At 48.2% G+C, this 26,641-nt stretch overlaps 1 protein-coding gene across 2 annotated transcripts; it reads right to left on the bottom strand.

Annotated features, from left to right (window-relative positions):
• Positions 1-3,965: 3,965 nt before the first annotated feature.
• LOC108156425 (pituitary homeobox homolog Ptx1) lies at positions 3,966-20,029 on the bottom strand. 2 transcript variants are annotated; one of them, XM_017287877.2, is made up of 5 exons: positions 19,967-20,029; positions 18,503-19,267; positions 11,107-11,262; positions 10,017-10,270; positions 3,966-5,084 (listed from the first exon to the last, which is right to left on the bottom strand). In XM_017287877.2, exons 1-5 carry the CDS (start codon positions 20,007-20,009, stop codon positions 4,500-4,502), a joined length of 1,803 nt encoding a protein of 600 aa, XP_017143366.1. In that variant the 5' UTR covers positions 20,010-20,029; the 3' UTR covers positions 3,966-4,499. The 2 variants fall into 2 exon arrangements, with proteins under 2 accessions (XP_017143366.1, XP_017143367.1); XM_017287878.2 differs by having other exon boundaries at positions 11,107-11,247.
• Positions 20,030-26,641: the final 6,612 nt, after the last annotated feature.

The raw sequence follows: 26,641 nt of genomic DNA, 5'->3' as shown, positions 1-26,641 counted from the left end.
TGTGGCAACTATCCCGAGATTTAGACAAGTCCTTGTCCAATCAACTCCATCTGCCAGTGGCCTCCTACTATGTTTATGCCTTTTAAGTAAATTAAAATTTACTCATTTTGTTGCCAAGTCCAAGGATCGACAGTGCCCCATGCCACTCAGGCGACATCAAATCGCGCGCATGACAATAATGTCAATTTTATTTGTCGCCATTTTTATTGCAATCTCGGGGCTCCGTGCCTCCTGTGCGTCCTCCGTGGCTACTCCTTGGGCATCTATTCCTTCTATTCCTGGGCTGCGGCTGCCTTGGCTCGTAAAATATTTTTATGTATTTTTTATTTACCCAACGCTCTGCTCTGCTCTGCTCGGCTCTGCCATGCATGACCCCAATATGGTTCGGGGCTCACTGCAATTGGTGCTGGCTGCTGCTCCTCTAGCTCCAGCTGCAGAGCCAGCTGCTGGCTCCTTGTGGCAGGCAGGCAGGGTTTTAATGTGCGCCATTTTATTTGCCACAAAACCGACACACGGCACCATTAAAAAGCCATAAGCGTTGAGCCTTCAGCTTGTCCTGGCCATGCCCTTGCTCCTGGTCTTCCGCCGGCTCCTGCTTCCGGCCTGGACTCGCGCTTAGACGTTATTAGAATTTTCCCGGCCTGGCCCGGCCCGGCCCCATCTGACTATTCTCGCGGCCCCAATCCCAGCCTGGTTGCTGGCCATAAACTGTGCTGGAGCAGCAAACATTTTGATTACAACTTTTATGATTTTTAGGTCAAAATTTGGCATCATAAAATGGCCAAAAAGTAAATTTGAAATAAATAAACAGCGGCCAGGCGGAGTCTGGAGGAGTCGCAGGACGCTGCGGCCGAATATGTGATGTGTTTTATGTGCGGCCTTTCTGGCCATCGTTTTGTTTTGGCCATAAACCCCGAATACTGGGGCACAGGACCTGTGTGTTATTGTCTTCATTTGGGGTTTCCTTTTTATGGAGAAGCTGACAATTATTTAGATTTCTTTCCGAGACTTAGTTCATATTTCATTTCCGTTTAATGAGGCCCAAAGCTGCTGCAGTAAAAGCGGCTTAGAAATTGAATTTTAAACTGCTCTAAATGGACCTGAATCTGGGACTAATTAAGCCATAAACCCTTTGCCCCAAGCAGGTGCCATAGATTTTTACCCCCAGGGCCGAGCCGAGCCGAGCCGAGGCGCAGGCGACTACTGACATATGGCATGGACTGGGATGGTACTGGGATGGCACTAGTACGAGAGCGGTACTGGGGGCAATCCTAACCCAAACTGTGCCTGGCAGATAAGAGCGTCGAAGATTTATTGCCAACGCAATGAGTTAAGAAAGACAAGTACCTAAGGGAAAAATACAGCAGCAGCAGCCAGAGATGGAGATGGAGACAGAGCGGGATCTGGAGACGATGATGATGATGATGATACGAGTACGATGACGATGACGAGTTTGTATGTACAACACAATGGGAAAACAGCTCGAAGAGCAGCAGCAGTAATAATGATGGAGCTGCCGCATACTGACAAAGTAAATGATGGGGAATCAAGTGGAGTGGAGCAGAGCAGCGAAGAGAGAGAGCAGGAGGAGGGAGATGTGGTGGCCTGGTTACCCGACTGGTCCTCTGATTGTCTCTGATGGGTGGATGGGTGGCTGGGTGGCTGGGTGGATGGTTAGTGCCTGGCAGGCAAATAATGGCTGACAGCATACGTTGTGTCTTGAGACAGTTTCAAGATGGCGCTCGCATCTGCTTCTTTTATGTGTACAATCGAAGCCGCCCAGATGGAAGGGTCTCCGGTCTCCTCAAGATGGGGTTGGAAGAAACAATCAGAGTACACTGGAACACAAATATATACTCCATTGAAAGGATACGTAAAGCTCCCTGAAGCTTTATAATTTCTCCAAGTGTAACTCTCTAGCCATCTTTGCCACTCCTCCTTTATCTACATACATATACATTTCCTTCGCTTTCCTTCGAGCATGCATAGGAAGTTGATTTTAATTGTATCTCATCCATTATGTACACTGCCTTCCCTCCTGCCTTTGCCTGTCTTCCGGCCCGGTCTGAGCGTGATTAACAATAATTAGACTTGGCATTAATTACGCCGAAAAGTTAATTACGCAAGTGTGGACTGATACAGATGCCAACGAAGAGGAGATATGGAACCCCTTAAGGAAAGGACACTTCTTCAAGAATTTCCTATAGTAATAGGACCACAAAGTGTGGCAGATTTTCGAAATAGAGACAATACGGGAGTTCGTAAAACAGCTGGAGCGCAACTTATTAACCCTTTGACTCCTCCGTCCCCTGCCACAGCCACAGCCACCCACACAGACACACACAGAGTGCCACAGTGGAGGCCGCAATAAAATCAATCTTATTAAAACATTAACAGCGGGGCAAAGGGGAATAAAATAAATCAAATGGTCGCCGGGTCGCCCGGCCGCCCGGCCGCACCCCCCATCCCCCCGTAATGGATGCTTAACGCAGCGGGAATTCTTACTCCGACCCATCCCGTACATTTCCCCCTCGAAATCCAGGACTTCCCCGATCCGGCGGCACTTTATTAGCCGACGCTTCAATCACGCCGTGCGGGCGGGCGCGCAGCATATGAAATTCAAATTTGATGCCCGAATGGGAACCAAACCAACCCCCTCGAACATTTTGCATAGTCGTGGCAGGAAGACCGGGGATGGGATGTCCTTTTATTATTATTTTTATTGTGCGGTGATTTTCCGGCAGCACGAAATCCTGTCGGCTGGGTGTGGGGGTCGGGGGCAGTGGCAAGGGCAGTGGCAGTGTCCTGTCACTTGGCGGTCGGCGGGGTGCATATAAATTCGACATAATTTCATTGTAATGAATAAATTGATGGATGGATCTTTTGCACCAGGTCCACCTCGGAATTAAACACTTGCCTGCCTGCCACCAGGGGGATGTCCGTGGGGTAAGGCGACCTGTGGGTAGAACGTATTTTTGTATCTTTAAATTAATGCTTCGCTCTCCCTTCTAACGTGGCTGGGAGGCAATCGTTCTCCCACTCCTTCGCTAAAAGCTCCCCCTGGGCCCTGTAAATTACAATTTGATTTTTTAATTTCTTCCCCGCCCCCGTTTGCCCCCATATGGGGGAAAGCCATCCATTATCCCTGCGGTTGACCGCCATTTGCCCTCGTTATTCATTCATTCACTCATTCATTGATTCAGAGGCGTGTTTTTTCCATAATTTTTATTGTTCTTTTTGATTCAATTTCTATAACTATTAATATTAAGTTTACAATTATTAAATAGCTTTATATTTATACGCGGGTTCTTTAGTGGGAGATATACATACCCATATACATATGGTACATATACATATATATATATGCTCTTCTCTGGCGGATTTATACGACTAGACAACTCCTTAAAAACTTCTACGGCTTTGAAATAGTTTTTGTTTAGCTTTAGTTTTGGTTTTGGTTTTGGTTTTTCTTTTAGTTACAATACACTTTGACTTTTGACTTTGACTTGATCGTGATACGTTTCTGGTATATATATACCTATTTATATGTACTATATATATGTTATACTCTTGGCTGGCGAGTGCCGCCGATCGGGAGCGGAAGGTTGAGGGTTGAGGCTGGGGTTCGATTATACTTCCTGTATCCCATAGATACAGATGCGGACTATAGCTACAATATTTGCTTTTTATTATTTACAAAAACACTTAACTTCTACCATCGACTGTGTGTGTGTCCCGGGGGGCGTGGGGCGGGGCAGATCGAACGTAATTAGCATTTAATCTCAAAACAAAAAATACAAAACAATGCAATTTCAATTTCAATCGAAAACTAATTAATCTTCCTCACATCACTCCTCTCTCCACTCTCCACTCTCTTCTCTCTGGATTTCATAAATTTAATTATTGTTCTTTGAAAAATTTGCATTTTGGGGGTAGGGCAGGCCTCCTTTGGGTTTGGGTTTGGGTTTGGGTTTCGGTATTCTTTATTTATCCGTAAATTACGCAAACATCTAAAATTATTTCTGAATGCTTAAGCTAACTCTCCTGCGACTTTGCTTTGCCTATAGATTGATTTATTTATCTCGTACTTCCGTTCCAGGATTCTCTCAATCTATAACGTCTTCCTCCCCTTCGTCGACGTTGTCGTTGGTGCCGCCACCACCGCCGCTGGAGGTGCCTCCGCCGGACATCAGGCCGTTGGAGTCCAGAGGCGACTTGTTGTCCCCCTCGATGCTGTGTCCACCGCCTGCACCCTCTTCGGAGTGGCCAAGGTCGCCGTGATCCATCAGCAGGCTGTTGCTGCTGCTGTGGCCATGTCCGTGCAGCATACCGTTGACGTGGCCCCCGTGGCCCCCACCTCCCCCCAGGTGCTGTTGCATGCCATTGTGCGACACCCCCACGCCCACGCCCACGCCCACTCCCATTCCCGCCGACTGGTGGGTGGAGAAGTGCTGCAAGTGGTGCTGATGCTGGTTAAGCAGAGCACCGAGCGCGTTTTCTCAGACAACGTCCGTGACCCCCACGCCCGTGTACTGGCAGGCGGAGAGCCCGGCGGAGTTGGAGCGCGAGACGGGCGAGGGGGCCGAGTAGGGGCTGCCGAAGCCGGTGGCATGCTGCTTGGCCTTCAGCCGCAGGGTAGCGATGCTCGAGGACATGCTGGAGCTCATGCAGGGCTCGGCGGCAGCGCGGTACATGTACGGGTTGGCGGGCGTCGTGTAGGGGCAGGGGGCGCCTACGTTCGAGTTGGTCAGCGTGGAGCCCATCGATCCGGGCAGCATCGAGTTGTTCATGCTCACCGCCACGCCGCTGGCGCCCGTGTTGAAGCAGTTCACGGAGTTCTGGTGATGATTGCCCGTCACCATCGATCCCAGTGGATTCACGGGCCAGGGGAACGGCTTGGTGCCCAGCGGCGAGGGCACCTTTGTCCAGTTGTTGTACGGATACGACGTGTACAGCGAGTCGTCGGCAAACGGCTGCATGAACTGCGTCCCGAATCCGGACTTGAAGTCCGCCGCAGCCACAGCGGCGTTCATGGCGTTCCGCTCCCTCTTGCGCCACTTGGCCCGGCGGTTCTTGAACCAGACCTACGGATAAAACAGACGGGGTAGAAAGAGAGAGAAAGATCCAGTTAGTTGGAGCTAGGGCAGCCATTTTCTTTTATAATTTATTACTTGAAAATTTATGTATCTGCACGGCCCGCAAAACTTCCCCCAAAAACGGCACAGACCCAAAGCGAAGCCCAAAGGGGGCTCTGGCCCCGCAATACGCATGTGCAGTAATTATAAATATACAAATATATACCACCGGAGCGGAGAGTGGAGAGTGGAGTGGAGTGGAGTGGAGCCGGAGTCGTGCCATTGTTGCCTTTTTTAATGGAGAGCTTTATATAAATAAACTCGGCTTGCCACCCCCGCAAAAATGGCGGCCGTGGAGCTGCTGCGAGGGCGCAAAAATAAATCAAAATTATTTTGCAAACAGAAAGTGCACGAAAAAAACGAAGAAAAGAGCAGCAGCAGCAGCAGCAGAAGATAAAAACAAAATGGCAACTTTGTAATTTATTGCTAAAGTTTGCACAGATACAGATACGGCAAGAGAGGGGAGAGGGGAACAAGCAGAGGCCCAGACAAAGATACTGAGATACAGATACAAATGACAAAGAGCTGCGCAGACGTTGCCCAGCATTCTGATGAGTTTTTTGCTCTCAGTCACCAGCAGCTTTAAGAGCAACTTGAGATACATTTGCCAGCAGAGCCCTAAGCTCGCGCATTTCCCAGATACATCTCGCAGGGCTCTCGGATGCATTTGGAAGCACTCCGGTTGAGGCAATTAAAGCACGCAAATTCGACAGATTTCACAGAGTCACAGACTATCCGGCTTGTTGCCGCATTGTTGTAATCCGCATTGCCACATTGTCCTTAAATCAACGCGCCAGTTTCCTCTCTGCAGCGGTGCGGAGCGGGGTTGTAACCCGATAGATTTATGGCCAATGCAGGTCCGCCGCACACCCTGCCCCATATAGGGTACGCGTACGGGTACGAGTGTAGCCCGTGACTGAAGCATGACACGCGTGGATCTATGCAAAAAGTGTTTGTTTTTCCGGCTGGGAAATAGCTGTCTCTAATAGAGACATTCTCTAATGCTGCCGTTGCTAACAAGTGGAAAAGTATGGCCGCGTGCCAGGAGAACCATTTAATGCTCGTCTACTTGCCGGCAATTGGTTTAATCTAATTGGTTGCGGCAGTTAATTGAAATCGCATGAGCCCAGGGACCCCGAGTAGAGTCAGAGTCAGAGTCAGAGCCAGCGGAGGTAGCGTGAGAACGGGACGAACTCCGAGTTCCTTTGACCTTAAATCAAAGAAGCACTAACTTTCCACTGCCATCAATGCCGGCAATGTGTCAATTTGTCAAGGTACATCGCTCAGCCCCATCATCATCATCCGAATCCGCATCATCATCAGCGCAGGAGAGCCCTGGCATCATCGCCGTCTCCTGCATCATCATGGATGCAAAACTAACGTCATCGATCTCGTCAGCTGTCATTTTCACGTATCATTTAGCAACTTGCTCAAACTCCCCCCAAAAAAACCTAAATGGAAAATGGAAAAAGGAAAAGGCAAAGGGAAAGGGCTTTCCCTGATGGCAATTTGATGTCGTCGTTGTCTTTGGAAAAAAAAACGAAAAATGCGAATCAGCGCAAAAAGTGAAATATGAGACAGAGAATGGAAAAAACCAGCTCTCAGCTCCAGCAATTTTCCACTCAACGAGCTCCTGCAGAAAATCCTAATTGGTTTTGATGAAAGCATCAATGACACTGCCCCTGCCGCTGCCTCTGGCCACCCGCTGGTCCTCCAGCAAACGCAACGCTTCATCAGGTAAAATTGTGAATAGAAAAAGTGGCAAATATGAGTGGCCAGAAAGTGGCCATGTGGCAGTAGTTACGGGAGTCGTTTTTTTCTACAGGCTACGTGCTCCGGGCTACGGGCCGTAGCTCTCATGATTGATGGCGGCAAATTGCAGCTAAATACGTTTTTTATTTGCTCGCCTGCGAAAGTTAAATGTGTGAAATGGGTTCCCATTTCCGGGCTGTCTCTCTCACTCTCTCCCAACAGATAGCCAGAGTGAAAATTGGTTTCGTCATTCTCCAGATAACATCGATAAGGGCAACTACTCCACGAGGCGGCTGCCTCTCTGCGAGTACACTACGACTATTCTCGTATAAGTACAAACAGTTGCACTAATGGGTGGTCTGATCTCTAGCCACACAGCTGCATGAATGGATGGATCGATGGATGGATTGATGGTCACATATGTGAACAATGAGGTAACTTAATCAGGGAGAATGGCGAGAGCTACAGCTGGAGATATGAATACTGGAGCTGTTGTTGGTATAACGTACAGAAAATTGCCGAAGAAATCATCAATAAAGTAGTTTAAGTAGTCGAAGAATCTTTCAATTAGAAATAAAACACATTCCTCTACCACTTTTCACACTCTCAAAGTTGGGTCTGTTACACTATCGTAGTGGGAGCTCTCCAGTCCCATTCTCCCTTCGATTCTCATCCCTGGCCAGTGTGATTCCCGTTCCCAGCGAACAGATTGTGGCTCCTTTGTGGCAACATTCAATCGCTTTTTTATGCACTCGCAACGATTCGAATGTTGCAAATGTTGTTCCCATTTCCGGGCCATTGGCGACACCTGACCTGATAAAAAAGGAGCGCTAAAAGAAGTCCATTCTCCCCGTTTGGGAACCCGAAAGGGAAAGACTCGACTGTGGACAGCAAATGTTTTTATGGGCGTTGTTTGGGCGCCGAGTTCTGGCTGGTAATTGAATTAAAAAGTGAGTTCTATTTGAAAAATTAAAAAGACGAAAACGATAGACAATGGAACAGACGGGGAGTCGGGAAGTCGGAGTTTGGGCGAACATATTGCCATAATTGCCGGCGCATGTAAATCCCCAGATTAGTAGCTATCAGGGGCCGAAGAAGCAACATTTCCCCCCGTCTGGTTCTGGGTTCTGGGTTCTGGTGCAGATTCAGGGACTGACTGCAGTTCTCTCCGTTCTCTCTGTTTGCTCAGACGGGGCTGCTCTTTTTTGACAGTTTAAGACCCACCCAGATTTATGCGGCCCTGCTCCGTAATCCTTTTGTATATTTGATAAATTTTATTGCCTCCGTCCGCTAGTACTGGGGTACAATGGGAATCAGCCTTCAGCCTCGAAGTGAGAGTCAAAGTCAAATGTGAGACTGCTGCCACCCCAGTTCGTTGCCTGTCGCTTGAGGCATGATCATGATCATCATTAATTCGTGTGCGGTTTTCTAATTCATTAAACAACCCTCGCTGAGCGATGACAAATTGTCCTGGCTCCCCGATGCCGGGGATCCGGCGTTACTTTGCATGTGTCCGGGGGATGAACGGGGAACAAAGACAAACCATTTTGTCATCATCATATAATGGACCATAAAACAAACTGTATCAATATTTTATGCATTTAGCTCGGCCGCTCGGCATTATCCGAGGAACACATGCTTAGATTGACATCGTTTCCAGCCAGTTTCCAGTCGTCCTACCACTGCCACACTTGTCCTTCCTCCTGCTGCTGGGCCGCAGCTAATTTCTTTATAAATTCTGTCAAGTGCAGAGAGAGGGCACCCTTGCGCTGCGGAGAAGGCAGATTTTCTTGGCATATGCGGCAGTGGGAGGCAGAAGAGGGAGAGTGAAATTTGCATAGGAAAACCATGAAATATTTGTCAACGCTTTTCATCACATTTCGCAGATGTTCCTCCATTTGTCGGCTAATTGCCTTCCTATTCCTCTTCCCCTTTGCCTTTTCTTTCCTTTCCTTCCCGGATGGCTAATGACCCTTTTCTACCTAGACCTGGGGCCACTTCTAACTGTACAATTAATGCCAGGCTGATGTCGCCATACGTCCAATGACAATGATCACGATCATCATCGCCGATCATCGATCATGTGTCTATCATATCTCCATGCCGTTGTCTGATTGTCTGATTGTCTTCCTGTCCTGACTGACTGTCACAGCAAATAGATATCGCATTCGATATCTTCCCCGGATCGACATGGTACCCTGTCGATGTCCGACCCGGCTAGGCTACTGTCGTTCGCTAGTCATATTTGCCGCTTGGCGCCACTTACAGTCAGTCCCTGGCATACAACTCCAATTGTTTGCCAGAACTATCACTATCGTGTTTACAAACAATTACAACTGTTGTGCAGAGCCAAAGATATCTTTCCCCATCCACAATCCAATATCCACATCCACATGCACTGGGAAAAGGAGTCGCAAGAACTGGGAGTATCCGCGTCAAGAATATTTGCTCAGCTTTGAGGATGAACTTCCAGGATGTTCTATCTCCCTTGCGATTCAGGATTTCATTGGTTCTAGAGATTTGATTCCCTGTATTACTTTTTTCCCTCAGTGCAGATGCAGCACAAACTCTCGGACTCGGCCTCGGACACGTACAAATGCCTATGGTCTGGTCTGTCAATAGAACGGATATTGGAGCAAACAACCCGGTTCGATGCGATGCAATGTGTTCCGATTCGTTTCGATTCGATTCCAGTGAGGTTCGATAAGCCCGCGGTTTACAAACAGCAAATGCCACAAACGCTGCAAACTGCAGTTTTAGCTGCTGCAATTTATGGCAACACCACCCCAACCCCAACACCGACCCCAACCCCAAGCAGAACCTGCCCCAATCCCACGCCATAAATTCACGCCGCTGCAGGGAAATTGGTTTTTCTTTTTCGGCCATAGGGTTTTCGGGGTTTAAGCCAATGCCAAACGAGGCGACATATTTACGAGTCTGTGCGGCTGCATTGCGGTCACGACTTGCGTCCTGCTGCTGGCTCCTGACCACCGACCTCCGACCATAATATAATTGGGGCTGGACCGGGTCGGACCCGACCGGACAATAATGGCCGCATAATGTGGCATGCAGACTCTGTTTGCAGTTTGCGGTTTGGCTGGCAATTAATAAGAATAATTATGCTCTCACCCTGACGCGCGCCTCCGTGAGGTTGGTCCACATGGCGATCTCCTCGCGGGTGGACATGTCCGGGTATCGGTTGCGGCTGAACGTGTGCTCCAGCTCCTGCAGCTGCTGCGAGGTGAAGTGGGTCCGCTGACGGCGCTGCCGCTTGTTCTTCTTGTCGTTCTTTGGCTCGTCCGCGCTGGTGGTCATCGGCTCGTCATGTCCCGAATTGGATATGTTCTCCGTCTTGATGGTGGTCTCGTTGACACTCCGATTTCCTGAAAAGAGTAGCACAAAGATCGCATTAGATGGGGGGGAGCAGGCGCTTTTCTAATTTGTTTGCTGTTTTTATGCCCTCCGTCTGGGTTGATAAGCCCGTAGTCCGGAGGGAGAGGGAGAGCGAGAGAGCGGAATATTTCCCAACATTTGCGTGGCTTCTGGTCGGGCAGGGGAGCTACCGTTACCGCCACCGTCACCGTCACCATTACCATTACCGTTACTAATTGCCATGCAACCTTCAGGCGTCGCCACCAAAACTGCCCAAAACCGAAACCCGAAAACCCCCACTAGACCGAACTTCAAACGGAGACCGCTCCACTCCCGGACGGACCAGATTTATAGCCCGTTAATGTATGTTCCACCGATGTCATCGATCATGCGGCGTGCTTTCTGTGTAGTCCGTGTCGTGGACGACCACGACGTGGTCTCTCCAACCGAAAACCCGAGAGCCCGAAAACTTAATCAAATAAACTAAATGACTGCGACTGCGACTGCCCTTCCATGAAATATCATTTCGGTTCCCAGTTTTATTCTCATTCTCATATTAATGTTCATTTTCCTTTCGCAGCAGTGTCGCCTCCGTCGTTGGCGTTGTCGTTTTCGTTGTCGACGTCGTCGTCGTCATGTCGCAAATCAAAGGCATTCTAATCGAAAACTAAACGGACCCGGACCCGCATAGATTTCGCCGACAAAGGTGGAATAGTTGGCCACGCTTTACAAAATTATTATAAATTATGTTTCTTATCGGGCGAGAGATAATGCTTATGCATGTGTGAGTGCTGGTGGGTGGTGTGTGTGTGTGTGGGTGTGGGTGTGTGGGTGGGTAGATACTCACCATCTTTGCGATCCCGACTCCGGTTCGTTAACGTGGATGTCGACGATGTCTGGAAGTTGTTCAAATGGGTGCTATCCAAGCTATTCGCTACGGCGGTCATGGAGCTATGACTATCACGGAAATCGCCAGTTTCGGCCCAAACTGAAAAGAACAAGCCAGCAAAGGGCAAGAGAAAATTACAAAAAAATTTATGTTTCAACGTTTCACAGGAGTAGACTTCTGTTTCTGGGTGTGCTTCTGCAGCACCATAAAAGCCGCTCATAAACTGATTTATGGGCTTTTGGTTAGCCCGATTAAGCAGCGGATTGCTCCTGGAGGAGCCTCCGACTTAATTGTTTTAATGGAGACTCCAGTGCGCCCTCAAAGGGTTGCCGTTGCCCTGCGAGCAGATAATCTCGGGGAATGCCCTGCCATAAATCTCCTGCCACTGAATGAGCCCACCAATTGGCTACCCCTCGACGCAATAATTGCCGTAGTTAGTCACGCCTATTTTAATATTAATTAGTCAGCCATTGACATCCATTTTGCACCAATTTTGGATTCCCCCACCAAACAATTCTGTTCCGTCACAGATTTATGGCCGTGGCAATTGATTCTTTTGGGGTTTTTCACCCGAAGGTGTGCACCCATATGGTCCCGGGGTACCAGGGTCCCGACTTCCTGGTCGCCGCCCTGCTCCTAAATCTTATGGACTCTCTTCCTGGCCATCCCAGACTCCATCTCCATCGAGGGAAAGTAATTTATGGCCTTCTCACATGGTGTCAATTTAATGTGGTTTTTAAAGTGCCAGCCAGCCACAGCCTACTGGAGACGGAGACGGAGACACCAGTGTAGGACACAGCAACACCCGTGGCGACATTTGAAACAATTAGCCTGCCACTTTGTGGAAGGGGGCATCGGAGGAGTCACAAATGTCAGGCGATCCCCGCGGAAGTCGGGCCATGACTCAATTAGTTTATGGCCATCCGAATAATTTATGCCGCCGACAACAGCCTCACATGCCGTTGGAAAATTCAAATTTCCCCAGAAAGTATTTTTATGGCCTCTAATGAGTGCGTTTAAAAGTAATTAACATTTGATGGGATCGTTATGAGAGCGAGAGAGAGCTTCAAGGCGTACGATATGATGGGGAAGTATGACAAACAAACAACGCTCTGAGGTGTTTGGATAACAAATTTACAAAGGGATATAAAAATAACTATATCTGGGAATTGCTTGCCAATATTTGCTGACATAGAAAGAAAGAAAGGAAAGTCGGATTTGTTGGAACGAAAACATGAATATAGTTAAGCAGAAGACTAACTGAACGTCTACGAACATGCATTGATCATTGGATGAATATGAGATGTACGAAATAAAGAGAAAAGCTAGGAGTTTGGGATTCTCTGGGCTATATATTGTATATCCCCTTTTTTAGGGTCTGAATATTTTCTAGAGTATTTTCATTTATAGCTAAAAACTATCGCTATTAGTAGCTCTCTTGTAAGAGACATGTGTATATGTGTTGCTGCCACGACCCGGACCTATTCCAGCGCATCTTCCATTCCCATTTCCATCTCCATTTTTTAGGGTACGCCTCAGTGCAACCACTGAGGATCGTAGAGGATGGGACCAGCTCCACAGCTGAATGACTCTTAATAGCCCTGACTGCTGCTCTAATTTCCCATTCCCATTCGATTCTCAACCTGAGCTAAATGGGTCGTCATCGTAAAAATATTTTCTTAACGACACGCTCTACAAAGAAAATCTGAGAGTGAGGAAAAAACAACACCGAGAGAATTTCGAAAAAAACGCAGGGAAAATCACGTACTGCGGCGATTTTTATTTGTTTAAATATTTGTCCCAACAAACTGTTCTGTTCTATATTCTTTTTTTTGGCCAGAGACTAATTTGAGTTTTAGATTTTCCTGCATTCTCTGGCTGTTGGCTGCTGGCCGTCTGACAGGTCGGGAAAAATTGTCGTCGTCTGTCAGATGGGCTCTGACATTTGTCGGGGCAGTTGTCGCCACAGTTTTACACCATTTTCAAGGTTTGTGAGTGGGGAATCTGCAGCTGTATAGCTGTATCTGTATCCGAATGTGAGTGGCAAGTGTCAATAGTTGTGGGCGTTGCTCTGCTCTGGGACATGAGCGTTTTGCACATGTCAAAAGTTGTGACAACAAGTGTCGCCGTCACTTTCGCTTTCGCTTGCCTTTCGGCTTTGTTTTGTTTTCCTTGGCAGCCATTTTTGCCTGCTAGAATATTTACGAGTAGTACTCGTAAAGTACCTCTTTCTGGGTAGGGTACTGAGCAAACAAATCAGCAATGGGATATTTATTTGGCTTTGCGACTACTATTGTGATTCGCCGAGACAAAAGTCAAAGGCAAACACTCCCCTCGGGGCGGGCGCACACAATTAATCATGCAAGAGGCGGCGGTGCGGTGCGGTGCGGGGCGGGGTGGGCCGTGAAAATGCACAAAAATTTGAAATACATTTTTGCTCTAGCAATGATTTTGATATTTTTTCTGTTGCCATCCACAATGCTTTATCCTGCACACGCACACACATACTCGTATTCCGTCGCTCATTCATGGACAGATTTCCACATAAAAACTTTTGACACACGACACGGCAGCCGGAGCAATAAATTACCCCGAGATTCGGACGGAGAGACTGTCAGACGGGACACGGGAGAGCCATCCAAGACCAAAACAAACAAACAAACAGAGGGACACCGAAAGGACAGAAAGGACAAAACGAAGAACCAAACCAACAAAGGATCGAGAGGCGAACGGACAGCCCTACGCCCTGAGAACGAGTCCTGCCTGATATGTGAGGAAAATGGGAAAAGAACAGCACAGGACACAGCACAGGACACAGCACAGGACACAGGCCAGGAGGAAAACTGTCAGGCAGCGGCAACGTTTAGTTGGTGGCCAAAAACAAACGATTAATGTGACAGTTGAATGGGGATTGAGATTGGAATTGGAATTGGGCTGCTGCTGCTGCTGTCTCCCTTAACCTCACATTTACCCTCGCCTAACCCCCGGATGTGCCCTCCCCTCCCCACATCCCTTGTGACAAGTTAGTTGCTTTCCTTGTGGCTGCTGCAGGAAGCGGTAAACCACTCGATGGCCCATAAAAGGGTTAAACACTTGCGGTTCCCTCGTCGGAGAGATAAATATTTTTCCAATTTCATGCCACATTTGCTCCTTTCAGGCAGAGAGAAGGTGTTGATGTTGATGTCCCTGGGAATAGCCATAGCCGTGATAGCCATATGCCGGAATTGCGGTTCGAATGCCAACCCTCTCTCGTCTGGCACAAATTAGCCCATGAAAATTAGGCAACGGCACGAAAGTTAATTGTTATATCTCTGGACAAAGGCCAGGCACATATGTTATGGCCATATAATGAGCTCTTGACCAACCAAGCAGCAGGCCATAAAAATCACTGAAATCACATTGACATGCCCCAAGAACTACCCAGTCTATCGCCAAGCTCCCAGCAACCCTCTAGCCTCTAGACCCGAAGCCAACAGAAAGCCAAATTGCATTAGACCCAAACCCACAACCGAAACCAGACGAGTCCTGGCCAAAACCAAAACCAAGACCAGTAGCAGGACCAGAAGACCGAAACCAGGCAAACTCATTAGTTGAGGCGGCAGATAAGACAAAGCAGAAGGACAGTCCCCCCAAAAAACCAGAAAATATATAGTATATATGTGTATACTGTATATAAGAGTATGTACATGTCCAGACTGGATTCCCCCGTTCGCTTCGTAGTTTTCCACTGCAACGACTTTGCCAGTAATTTTCTCAACTGTCAGCTCAAATTTTTGCTCCAGTTGATGCCATTGGGTCATTCCGGCCGCAAAAACAGAGAGGAGCAGGGCTCTGGCTCTGGCTCTGGCTCTGTCTCTAGCTGTGGCTCCGGGTTCTGGACAAGTTTGTTTCCTCAGATAATCTCTAATGCGACATTTTTACGAAATTGCACGATGCCCGGATAATGAGAAAAGAGGCGGAAAGCAGACAGACGGACCGGACCGGACTGGATGGAGAGAGACAATCCCCCATGAAGTTTTCCTCGAACGAAGTTCTGCAACGAGGTAATTGCGGTTCGAGCCGCAGACGAGCAGACGAGCAGAAGAGAGGAATATGGGAGGATAATGGAGAGCAAGTTGGGGTTGTGGTTGTGGCTGGTTGCCATAATGACATTATAATTTATATAAACGAAATCAGTGCCAGAGAAGGACAGAGCGAGAGAGAGAGCAGAGGCAGGGGCAGAAACAAGACAGATGGATTGATATATGGGGGAAGTACAGTGGAAAAGTGGGGAAAAATAACAAGGTTAAACAGGTTCTCCACTGTGCTGCTGTGGATGATTATCCTGCCCGGTCAGCAACTGCAATTTATGGGGTGTTTGGCTGTGGCTGTGACTGAGTGCAATGCCAAATCGAATCCGATCTCGGGATGACATATGTGCGCAATTTCGAAGAGATTTGCTGGCAATGCACTGGCTGTATCCTTAAAGCTTTAACACTTCCAAAAGAGTGGAACAGGAAGAACGAGTCGAGGCGGAGCCAGAAAATCGATAAAATGTATTTATATTCATAAAGAAATGCCGTAGAGCTGACAAATACAGAAGGCAGCGTGGAATTTAAAGTAGCCAGGGGTGTCCTTACAACAAGAGAGCTTTCCGTGTGTATCCCATGGATAGACAGGCATAGGGCACAGCGCCCAGGGCCCAGGGCAGAGGGAGAAAGAGGGTCCTGGCCCTGTCGTGGGTCTGGCTTAGGCATTGTTTATGTTTAGAGGGTCACAAGACTCTCTGTCTGGCTGCACGTGCCATTAACACTTACACGGAAGACAGACCCACACACAGCCGAAGATAACGCCGGAGATTTCACTGGAAACTGGAAACTCAACGCAGCAAACTCGAAAGAACTCTCTCGGGCCGTCGACACAAGTAATTTCATAATTTTATCAACGGCATCAGCCACAAACACTGTCAGGGGCAAATAGTTCTCAATCTCAATCTTATGCTCTCGTATCTGTGGCAAGAACTCGGCAAACAAGCTAAGGACTAGGGCTTGTAATAAAAGAAATACTCATAGCTACAGATACAGATACAGATACAGATACTCGTAAAGAAACATTCTATTATTTGTCGAGCAACCAAAAAAACAAAATGTAAACTGCTCTGATTCGGTTTCCATTTCCATTTCGGTTGTGTTTCTATTTGGGTTTACTCAGGGCAAATAATGCTGCGACTGTGGCTATGGCTGTGGCTGTGGATATAGTCACAGATAAGTCTCTAATTACTTGAGGTGGTGAAATCCAGGGGGACAAGGTCGTGTTTGCGTCGTGCTTCGGGGAAGAGACACACTGAATACAGAACTCTTTCAGCTGCTGACAACATAATTCAAAAGCGGGGACTCGGAGCTATTAGAGCTATTATTGGTACACAAAGAGTTGTCGCGCGCCCCCGCCAATAAAAAAGCATCAACTATTCCGATTTTATGGCCCAACCAATAAAAAATATCTGCTCCGTGGGGCTAAATTAGTGTAAAACGTGAACTTGAAATCCTTTGAGCGCAAAAAGCGAAATAAAAACACGCACAGAAGCCATAAAATGATTTCCTCCCGTCCCCAAAAAATAAAAAACTAAAAGGTGAACATTTCCCCATAAAAAAGTGCAATCGTTAAAAGTTATTACCCCCAACATGTAGTATATATAAATATGAGCATAAATATCTATAAAAGAGTATGGCGAACACACAAATAAATAAATGGGGTCTGTCGAGTGGGTGGATTGCTGGTTTGCTAGATGCCCGACTGGCCATTAAACTGACCAATAATTGAAAATCCAATTGCAGCAGTGCACTGGCTGTGGGAGTAGGGGTCTCTGCCTCTGTCTCCGTCTCCGTCTGTGTCCTGATGAAGGTCCTGGCCCTGGCTGCAGCAGAAGCAGAGGCACGTTGCCTGGCCATTATTTAAACAAGAGCGTAAACAATAACGAGAACAACAGGAACAACAAGAGGAGGTACAGGGCATCCCATCGGAGACGATGGTGAAATTCGTTGGCCCGAAAGGGAGTCGAGCTGTTAACGTGGCCCGCACCTGCATCCTGTGATACTATCTCTGTGTGTGTGTGTTTCTGTGTGTGTCCGTGTGTCAAAGGATAACTGCAGTCGTGCATATTTTAAATGCGCACAATTTTTGTGTTAAATTGTTTTGGCACGCAAATAAATGGCAGGACATCTGTGGCCAGGAGTCGACTCTGTGCGGTCTGTGTGCACTCCACAGTGCAGACAAGTGCAAAGTTTGCACGGGCCGTTAACCCTGTGGCGGGGACTGGGGCCAGAGTTGACAGGGCGACAGCCAACAAATCTCTGGGCGAAGGCAGACAAATCTGTTATGCAAATGGAAATTCGGATGCAGGAAGCCCCTCTTTAGGGGGGGTGGAGATTTAAATGGAAAGTCTTTTTTGGCTGAGGTGAGAACTATTCTTTGGGCTCTGGCTGCGATTCTTGCCCAACAGCTAAGCTACCAATCCGTCCCGATCCCATGACCAATTGAGATGTCATATCGGAGCACTTGAAGCTGTGGAATTGTTCACCTCCACGTCCCAGAACGTCCCAGTCTCTACCCCGCGCTGCCAAACTCCCATAACAATTAGACCAAACGGAACAACAAACACTTGACTGCCAGGCACAGAACATATCATATATCCAGCATCAGATACAGATACAGAGTCAGAAGGGAAATTTCAGAATAGCATCAAGGGGAGAGACCGTAGTGTCGCCTTCGGCACTACGGCAGAAGGGTGCTCAATTAGCCGTGACATGCGCACAAAATTCGAAATTTGTTTGGTTCTTTGCGGCCCTCCACTCCACTCCACTCGATTCCGATTCCGATCCGCTTTTCCACTCTTGGGTTCTTTTTCCTGGGCTGTTCCCTTTGTAACGCTTTTGTGAAGATTATGCGCTAATGATTGCACAATGATTATGAATATGCATGAGGGGAGGCGGCCCACAAAGGGCAGGAGGCTGCGGCTGAGGCTGAGGCGCGACAAGTGGCCAACAAAGCTTTGGGCCCGAAAGTTCGTAGAGAGGGCGTGAATGATTGCCAAAACGAATCGCATATTGAAATGACAACAGCTGCCGCTGACAGTGGCACAAACAGAGCGAGAAGTCCCCATGAATATCAATGAGAATGCGGACACTTGTTGAGGACAGTGACAGGGACAGTGGGGCCCAAAAGTATGTCTCGCCATGTGAATTATGAGCGCACTAATTAGTTGTCAATGGGAGAGAAGCCACGGATAAATTTCACTACAAATTGCCCACCAAATTTCGGGATCGAGATGGAAATTCCTGGTGATCTATTTTATTCTATTCCTCTATTCGATACTTACTTCTGAGTTTCTCGAGCGGCTCGTGCTTCGGTGTGTGCGGCGGTACGACGCCGTGATGCGGATGCTGGGAGTAGCCCCCGACCAGGTCCTGGCCGGCGGCCGAGTGGTGCAAGTGGCTGAGGCTGCTGATGGGCATCAGACTCGAGATGGCGGGTGAGATGCTGACCGAGGAGCTCGAGTCGTGCAGACTGTGGTGGCTGTGGAGGTGCTCTGTGCCAGAGGTGCTGCTGCCACCGCCGTTCACCGTGGAGCTGCCAGTGCTTCCGCTGCTCAGGGCGGTGCTGGTGGTGTTTGCGCTCTCCGCGGAGCCCGCCGAGCCGGCTCCATTAGCCGTGCCGGCGCTCACCAGATCCTGCAGGCACAGGCCCGTGGACTCGGCCGACATGGCCTCCAGGCCGCTGAGGGCTCCACTGACACCGACCCCACCGCCGTTGGCTATGCCGCCCGGGCCGAGGGCGGTGGCGGAGCTGGTGACCACGCCACAGCCGCCGGCGGCGCGGTCCATGCCGAGATACGTCGGGAAAATGGTGGAGAAGCTCTGGGCCACAGCCTGGTGCGGCTGGTGGTGGTGGTGCAGCGCGGACTGCTGGTGCGCCGGATGGGCCGGGTGGGCCGGATGCAGCGGTGGCAGGTGGTGGTCCCTGCCGGTGAACTTCGTCGTGACGACGTCCTTAAAGTGTTGCAAGAATGTCGTCGTCTTGAGGCCGGTATCTTCCAACTGGGGTGAAAGCAAATCCAAGATGTGGCCGTTCCAGAGCCTCACAGCTGCAGATGAGACACAAGAAGGGACACGTTAGTAATCATATATGGATATGTATGTAAGCCCAATCGTAACTATCGTATAATACGTAGTAGTCGGCTACTTGGTAAGCAAATCAAGATGGTACTGGGCTCTTTATCGCCTCGACGGGCGAGTCGAGGGCAAACAGTGGGGCTTAACCCAAACACCAGCCGAATGGCAAGTTAACACCCAACACGTCAAGGGGTTAATACCACATCGGAGAGGGTCTGTGGGTCTGCTGCGATGCTGGGATGCTGGCGGCACGAACGGGAGAGTGGTTCACCTACTGTCGTAAATTGTACGAGTGGTGGTGGAATGACATCGCACCACCGAACCACCTACACCTACACCTACACACAGCCACTATCAGAGAGCGGTGCGATAAGCCTTATCGTTGTAAAATATTTACATTTCTGCGAGGCGAGCATTTCTCCCGCTGTTGATGATTGTTATTATTGCACGAACGGGGGAATACGGCCGGTGGACGGGCGGCACCGGTGGGTGGGGGGGATACGTATGTTTCGCGATAAATACCTTGTCAGGGCATCTAATAAATTCTTTAAAACTAAAGAAACTACCCATTGACAGTAGCCCGAAAATAGCCATAAATGATCGTAAATCAATTAGCGACTCCTTCGCGGAAAGACAGTAGGAGAGAGAACGAGACCCTCCCTCCACCCTACCAGACACTCCATTCCCGATATCGGGCCACTCTCCCGTAGCCATACCCGTAACCGTACAGCTATCAAGGCAAACCAAACGAAACAGAACCAAAACCGAACCGAACAGAACAGAACAGAACAGAACGTTGCAATAAATGGTTATCTAATCTCAATCACAACAGAATAAAAGCCACATTTAAAGGTAAACGACTGTAAACACAGTCTCTCCGTGTGTGTGTGTGTGTGTGTCTGAATCTAATGAAGAACCCGAACCATAACCCATAACCCGCATAAATTCGCAATTGAAAAAGAGTTTAATTTGAAATTAAATTCGAATACTTTAGGCCCCAATTTGCTTGAGCTGTCACTTTCGATTTTGTTGCAGATGTGACTTTGATTTCGGACACGGGGGTGTGGGTGGGCAATGGATAATTTATACTTGATAATGCCGCTTGATCTCCACTTGATCCGCAGTGGATTAGTGCGGCTGTAATATTAAATCCATTTGCGGTTGTCCCCACAAAACATACAGTCATTTCCCACTTGAGGCCAAATTTATGGCCGACGCGGTGATGGGTCATCTGTTGAAATGAAAAGTTTCTGCATTTATTGTTATGGGTATTTATTGCATGATTATTATTGTTATTTGCCCCCGCAAATATTGCCACGTCGCTACGTGTTTTTGCTATGGCATGCCACATGCTGCTGCGGCACAATTTCTGGCTAAATTATCTGCCGCAGTGTCTAATAAATAATTTCGGTTGCCAGTTCAAAGTGCCAGCCGTCAGAGGCATTGTTCTCGGGGCATTCTTTCCTCTTTTTATGATGCACACACATTCGTATAATATATTCTATTTCTGCCCCGTCATTTTATTTCAAAAGTGAGAATTTATTTACATAATGATTCGCCAAGACAAAGAATGCCACAAATTATTTTATGTCGCTTTATTGCCACAGAGATCTCGCGGCTTTACTACCTATGTATACTCTCGCATGTATCGCCATGCCCTGCCCGATGGTGTTTCCTCTGCGAAGAAGGTGGCAAGGCACGATTCTCCTATGTTTTGCCGAGACTTTCCACTTGCGTTTATTCCCATTTAATTTTATTATTTTATTCAAATTGAGTTTAACTTTCGGCTCCAGCTCCAGCTCCACCTCCACCTTCCTGGCAGTGCTAGTACTGTATGTACTTAGGTTTTTTCCATGCCTTGTTTGCCCCCCACAAAAAGATCTTAATTGTTTAGGTGACGTCAATGGGCCGTTGGCACTGCCATTACCGAACCAACTTCGCACCGTCACCGCCACCGTCTCCCTCTAATTTTTGGAAGCATTCTGGCCTCCAACTCCAACCCACAGAGAGGCCCCCATTCGAGATTCGAGAGTCGGGGTGTGGCCCGAACGTGAGGCGCTTTATGGCTGCAATTCCGAGATGATTTATGCGCGACGCGAGAGTCGGACAAAAGTGTTCAGCAGGCTGTAATTCCTTGATCAACACTCGCTTTATGGGAGGCTCGGCTCTGGCCATCTCGTCGTGATCTCTTATATGGGGAAGCCCTAAACTTTCTCACTTATCGAAAACATGTTTTCCAGGCATCAACTATATTGACATAGGCTTACCCAAAGGCTTAGCTTCCTAGAAAACAATTTACTTAGAAAGTTTTTTGTGTGATGACACAATGGAGTTGATCTGCAGAGAATCTCTTGGGGGGTTTCTACCTTCTGATTTTATATTATTTACTGAATCCATGGTACATGTTAGGGAAGGCTTAAAACAGAAGTAGGCGTTCAAATATATAGATCTGATGGTAATTGCATCGATTATTTTATGGTTTCTCAAGGAATAATTAATATTATATTATTCTGATAGATAGATTGGTATTTCTATGGTATTATAATATTTATGATCATTTCTATCTATCTATCACGGCAGTTCACTGAATTGTAGATGTTTTGCTTTCTACCATATGCTCTCACAACTATTGTCCTTGTATTAAGAAAGAGAATCAAATTCAGTACACATATCTATCTGCGATCTACACAATATATATACCCAAGATCAAACATATATCATTCGTATACCACTATCCAATATGCTCACCTCTGATTTTTGGGAAAAGAATTCAATTAATCCACTTGGGGGTGGCCGTACGATCGGCGGGAACTGCAACTGGAACGAACTTCCGTCGGCGCTATAGCGTATCGATCGATCGGAATCGGAATCGAGATCGGACCTTTGGCTGTCGTGTCGGCTGTGGTTCAGTGGAGCTTTTCTCGGGTGGAAAAGTCGTGGGCACTGGCAATAAATCAAATCGCTTTCAGTTTCATTTGGAGACTTTACACGGAAATCTTCGGGATATGTTCGCGTGGGTAGCTATAAATCGTGGGGTAGCTGTTGATGATCTCTGTTGTTGCAACAGATTGATGTCAGTTTTCTGCCAGAGCAGGGTGTTGAAGTGCTAATCAAATGCGAAAGAGCATTTAATAGAGCCGTTTATAGTTTTCGCACACGCGGCTGCTGGCTGGGAGTCGGTGCGGAACGGATCGGATCGGATCAAATCAGTAAAAGTCCCAGTGATTATGTTAGTGATTAATTTTAAGTAACTGGGGGATATGTTTTTAATGCGACTTTGATGCCCAACGCACGGACACACACGGGGATCCACAAACAAACAGACACTCGCGGGGGGCACTGGCACTGGCTGTGGCTCTGGCTGGGATTCGATTGGATTTGCTCTGTGATTGGACTCGTTTTTTGCGGTCGTCGCCGACTGTTGATTCTAAATCCGTTTTAATAACTTAATCCGACGCGTAATTAGGGTAAGTATCTGTGTATCTGTGCGGAACAGGAAGCAACTTTGGCTGTGGATTGTGGCACTCTAAAAACGGAAGCAACGCGTCTGCACCCGTAACAGGACGTGGCTGAATTGAAAACGAATTCAAAAGCGCACGCAAAAGTATCTGTTGGATACGACGGCGGCAGGCAGCAGCGGTGAACAGCAGCGAGTAAAAGTGCGTCAACCTGTGGTAGAGGGGGGCACGACTACAGACGACTACCGACTACCGGGCCGGGCCCTGGGGTTGCTAACGGTGCAGTGACAATGGCAGTGGCAGTGGCAGCAGGGGCTGCACACACACGCACTTACGGGGCACGGGTACGGGCACGGGCTCGGGCACACACGCAAAAGATACAGATACACGGCAGCGAGCGTTCGGACACGGCGACTGACTGAACTGAATAACGGAATTTGATTTTCCCAACTGGCGCGGAATCGGATCGGGCGGCGATACGAGTACGTACGCTTCTATCTGCTATCTTATCTGTGTGCGAGTGCGAGAGTGGGAGGGAGAGGGAGACGGAGATGGTCTTGCCGTTCAGCGAGTAGCGAGTGTGCTCGGCCCAAACGGGAGTGGGAGCGAGAGACAAGCACCGTTCAGTGTTGCTAGAACACACCCCCAAAGATGTGTGCCACTACTCGCTCACTCTCGCTCTCTCTCTCTCTCTCTCTCTCTCTCTCTGTGTCTCTGTCGCTGGCAGCAGTACTCGGCACCCCTCCTCACACCACATGTTTACAGTGCGCCATTGCTCTTCCCTTCCACTGCGCGCGCACTCACTCGGTCTCTCTGTCTTTCCCTCTCTCTCTATCTGCAGCTACCTCACTCTTTCTGATATTTCGGCCGTTCTCGAGAGGGTTTGATTTGTACTTTTGTGTGTGCTGTGTTGGTCCTTTGTGCGGCACCCCCCTCCACCTCACTACCACTCCACCCCTCCACCCATTCTCTCTTGTACGATTGCTACGTGCTGCGAGTGCCCACAATGTTCATAATAATAAGGCTACTCTCCTCCCCTCTTCCCTGCCTTGCCATGCCCTGGCCTGCTCTCTGGCGCCCACTTTGTGAGGGCTGGCTGTCTTTTTACTGGGTGTCAAGGGCGTTTTGTTATCCCATTATTCTGCGTTAGACGCCGCGCCATTGTAGTGCCCCTTTCAAAAAGAATGGAATGGTATCGTATGCTACGGGATGCTATGGGATGCTGCTTGGGGCGTTTACAGAGGGTGTAGCTCTGGCTCTGTGATTGCGCACAAATAAATAAATAACTGTTCCTTTTGACGTATTCCTCATTGTGTATGTGTGTGTGTGTGTGTGTATCTTTTTTTGTAGTATCTTCTCTGACTTCCCTGCTCTGCCAACTGCGGCAGATACTTTCCCGAAAGATACAACAAGAGAAAACACATATCCAAGGGAGAAACAAAATTTATTAAAATTCACAACAGCTTTTGTGCAGTTCATAATTTTCGTTTTTATTTCGCATTTGCCTGCCTCAAGTGGCACGGAAAACGGGGGGCAGCAGAAGAGGGGGGTACTCGGCGGAGGATGGGCGCGCTTATAGGATAAAGGGTCATGCGGAGAGTCTCTGAAGCAGGAAAAGTTCTTCAATTTATATCCTTGTATTCAGAGATGCTATACACGAGCAAATTGATATACTTTTCTATGGGCATGGGTACACTAATCATTTTTATGTGAGTTCAATTAAAGATCTGGGCTCCGGGTCTGTTGGGGGCTAGATTATGTCCTTGAGCTCCTAAGGCTTGAAAATACTCTGTAAATTTAGGAAAAAACACACTCACAGAACAGACAGATTTGATTATCTATTATACGACATTACAGCAGCTCCTAAAATTCAACGCGAAAACTTGAAAATAAATTCGATTTCCGTCAGCGTATTGGGACGAGTATTTCCCATTGAAAACTTTAATTGGAAAAGTCTCTCTTTTCACATTGTTGTAACTACTTGCTCAGACACTATCCACGAACGTGCGACAGAGCAGAGCAGAGCAGCGCACAGTGCAGTAATCGAGTTGAGCGGAGGCCCTTGAGAGGAACAGCCCCCACTTGAGACCAGCTCGAGTTGCTGGGGCGGCGAATGCGCTTTGAACTGCAGTTCCCCAGATACAAATTCACCTGCAAAATGTTACATAACCCATAAGTCGCAAGCACACTTGTGCGATCCACCCACTCGATGGGGCACAGGCACAAGGCAACGAGTGGACGGCGGGCGTACTTCAACCCTCTGCACATTTTCCGGGTGAAGGAAGTGCTGTCGCTGCCGCCCTGGTGTGGTGTGGGGTGGGGTGCAAGGTCCAAGGGCTAGGCCGGAACTTTTTACTTTTAGTGCCAATCATCCACTCACCAGCCAGCACCTGTTCAAAGGGTTATCCCCATGAGAATTTCTGTTTATGATTATGCGATCCCTCTGCGTGTGCGAGTGTCGTGTAATTACATCGCATCCTGCCCCCAGTAGTCATCCCCTGGCAAATCCCCATAATCAACGCTACTTTTACCATTGATGACACGATATCTATTTGTGGGACTGCCACTGGTACGAAGGGACTTAGTCAGGGGGCAATTTCAATTATAAGAGAAACCGAAATTAGACTTTCGACTTTCCGATATCGAAAAAACTGGAGCGGATTGGCAGTGGTTGCTGCTCCACCCACGTTATCTATGCGGAACAAAATGGCGCCTCACCTTATAGATGGTGTCTACGTGCCGTGGACTGTGTCGGCAATGGGGTGTGGGAGAGAGCCAACTCATCTGCGTCCTCTCATCATCCTTTGATGCTCGGAGAAGGAAAATGCTAATGCCGAACATTCAAGAAGTCGCACGCACCTCAAGAAATTGAAATGCAAAGGCGGTGAAAGTGTCGCATCCGCAGGGAAATGTCTCCCTATATAAAAGAAGCAGCTTTACCAGTCGGAGCCACATTCTCCGACACCAAGACCCAGTACCCATTCCCCTCCACATTTATATCTACATTCACATTCACATTCGCGTACGCGTACGCATTCACATCCACATCCACATCCGCGCCCTTGTTGTCGTCACATTTCCCATTCCCTACCTTTTTCGCCCCAATCCCTTTACCAATCTCTTTTTTAAGCAACTACCAAAAAGTTCAGAGGCAGCGACAACGACAGAGACAGCGACAGAGGCAGTTGAAAAGTTCAGGACAGAGCCATTGCTCAGTCGCCAAACTAATCCGGCCTAATCCCGAAACATGACGAAATGAAATACGATGGTGCGTGGTAGGGAGTGTGCGATGCGATGCGACAACAACAAAGACGTGGCCCCAATCCACGGCGTAATGCTCCCCCATTTCCCGTACTCCGTTCTGACTTCCCCTGTGATATTCCCTCCCCGGCCACCGAAAACTGAACTAATTTTGTATGCCTTATGATGGAGAGGAAGCCACGCAGTTCTCCGGGTGCTCTGCCACTGCTCCCTCAAGCAGATTCTGGCAACTCTTTCGCAAAATGGCGGCATTGATTTCCTGCCGCCACTCAACCCCATTCCTCTCTCTCTCTCCCTTGCTCTCTCGCATTCTCCATACCACTGTCCTTGCCACGAAGTCAATTTTCAGGATTTGCGGCCAGTCTTACATTCCTTAGCGAAAAATCTCTCCGTTTCTCTATGGAAAGCACTTCCCTCTCAAGCAGTCAATAAACTATACAAACACACGCTCACAGAAAATGGGAAGGGAAAGGGGATATTCTCTGTGTGTGTGTGTGTGTGTGGCATGTCCTTGTTGACATTGGCCATGTCAGAGCCACGCAGAATCTTGATTCAGTGCATCATCTGGGATGGAATGGAATAGGATAGGTATGGGGTCTGCGGACTACACCTACAATTCAATCAAAC

This window comes from Drosophila miranda, chromosome 2 (genome assembly GCF_003369915.1).
Source record: "Drosophila miranda strain MSH22 chromosome 2, D.miranda_PacBio2.1, whole genome shotgun sequence".
In the NCBI taxonomy this organism is placed as follows: domain Eukaryota; kingdom Metazoa; phylum Arthropoda; class Insecta; order Diptera; family Drosophilidae; genus Drosophila; species Drosophila miranda.
This window is presented reverse-complemented; position numbering and strand designations above follow the sequence as displayed.

Bases quoted from the DNA above. Each gene is read 5' to 3' on its own strand.
- LOC108156425 (XM_017287877.2), bottom strand. From the start codon at position 20,009: ATGGCTACGGGAGAGTGGCCCGATATCGGGAATGGAGTGTCTG. The intron at 19,268-19,966 runs GTAGGGTGGAGG...TCTCATCTGCAG, and splicing joins TATCGGGAATGGAGTGTCTG to CTGTGAGGCTCTGGAACGGC. The intron at 5,085-10,016 runs GTGAGAGCATAA...TTTTATCCGTAG, and splicing joins TCACGGAGGCGCGCGTCAGG to GTCTGGTTCAAGAACCGCCG.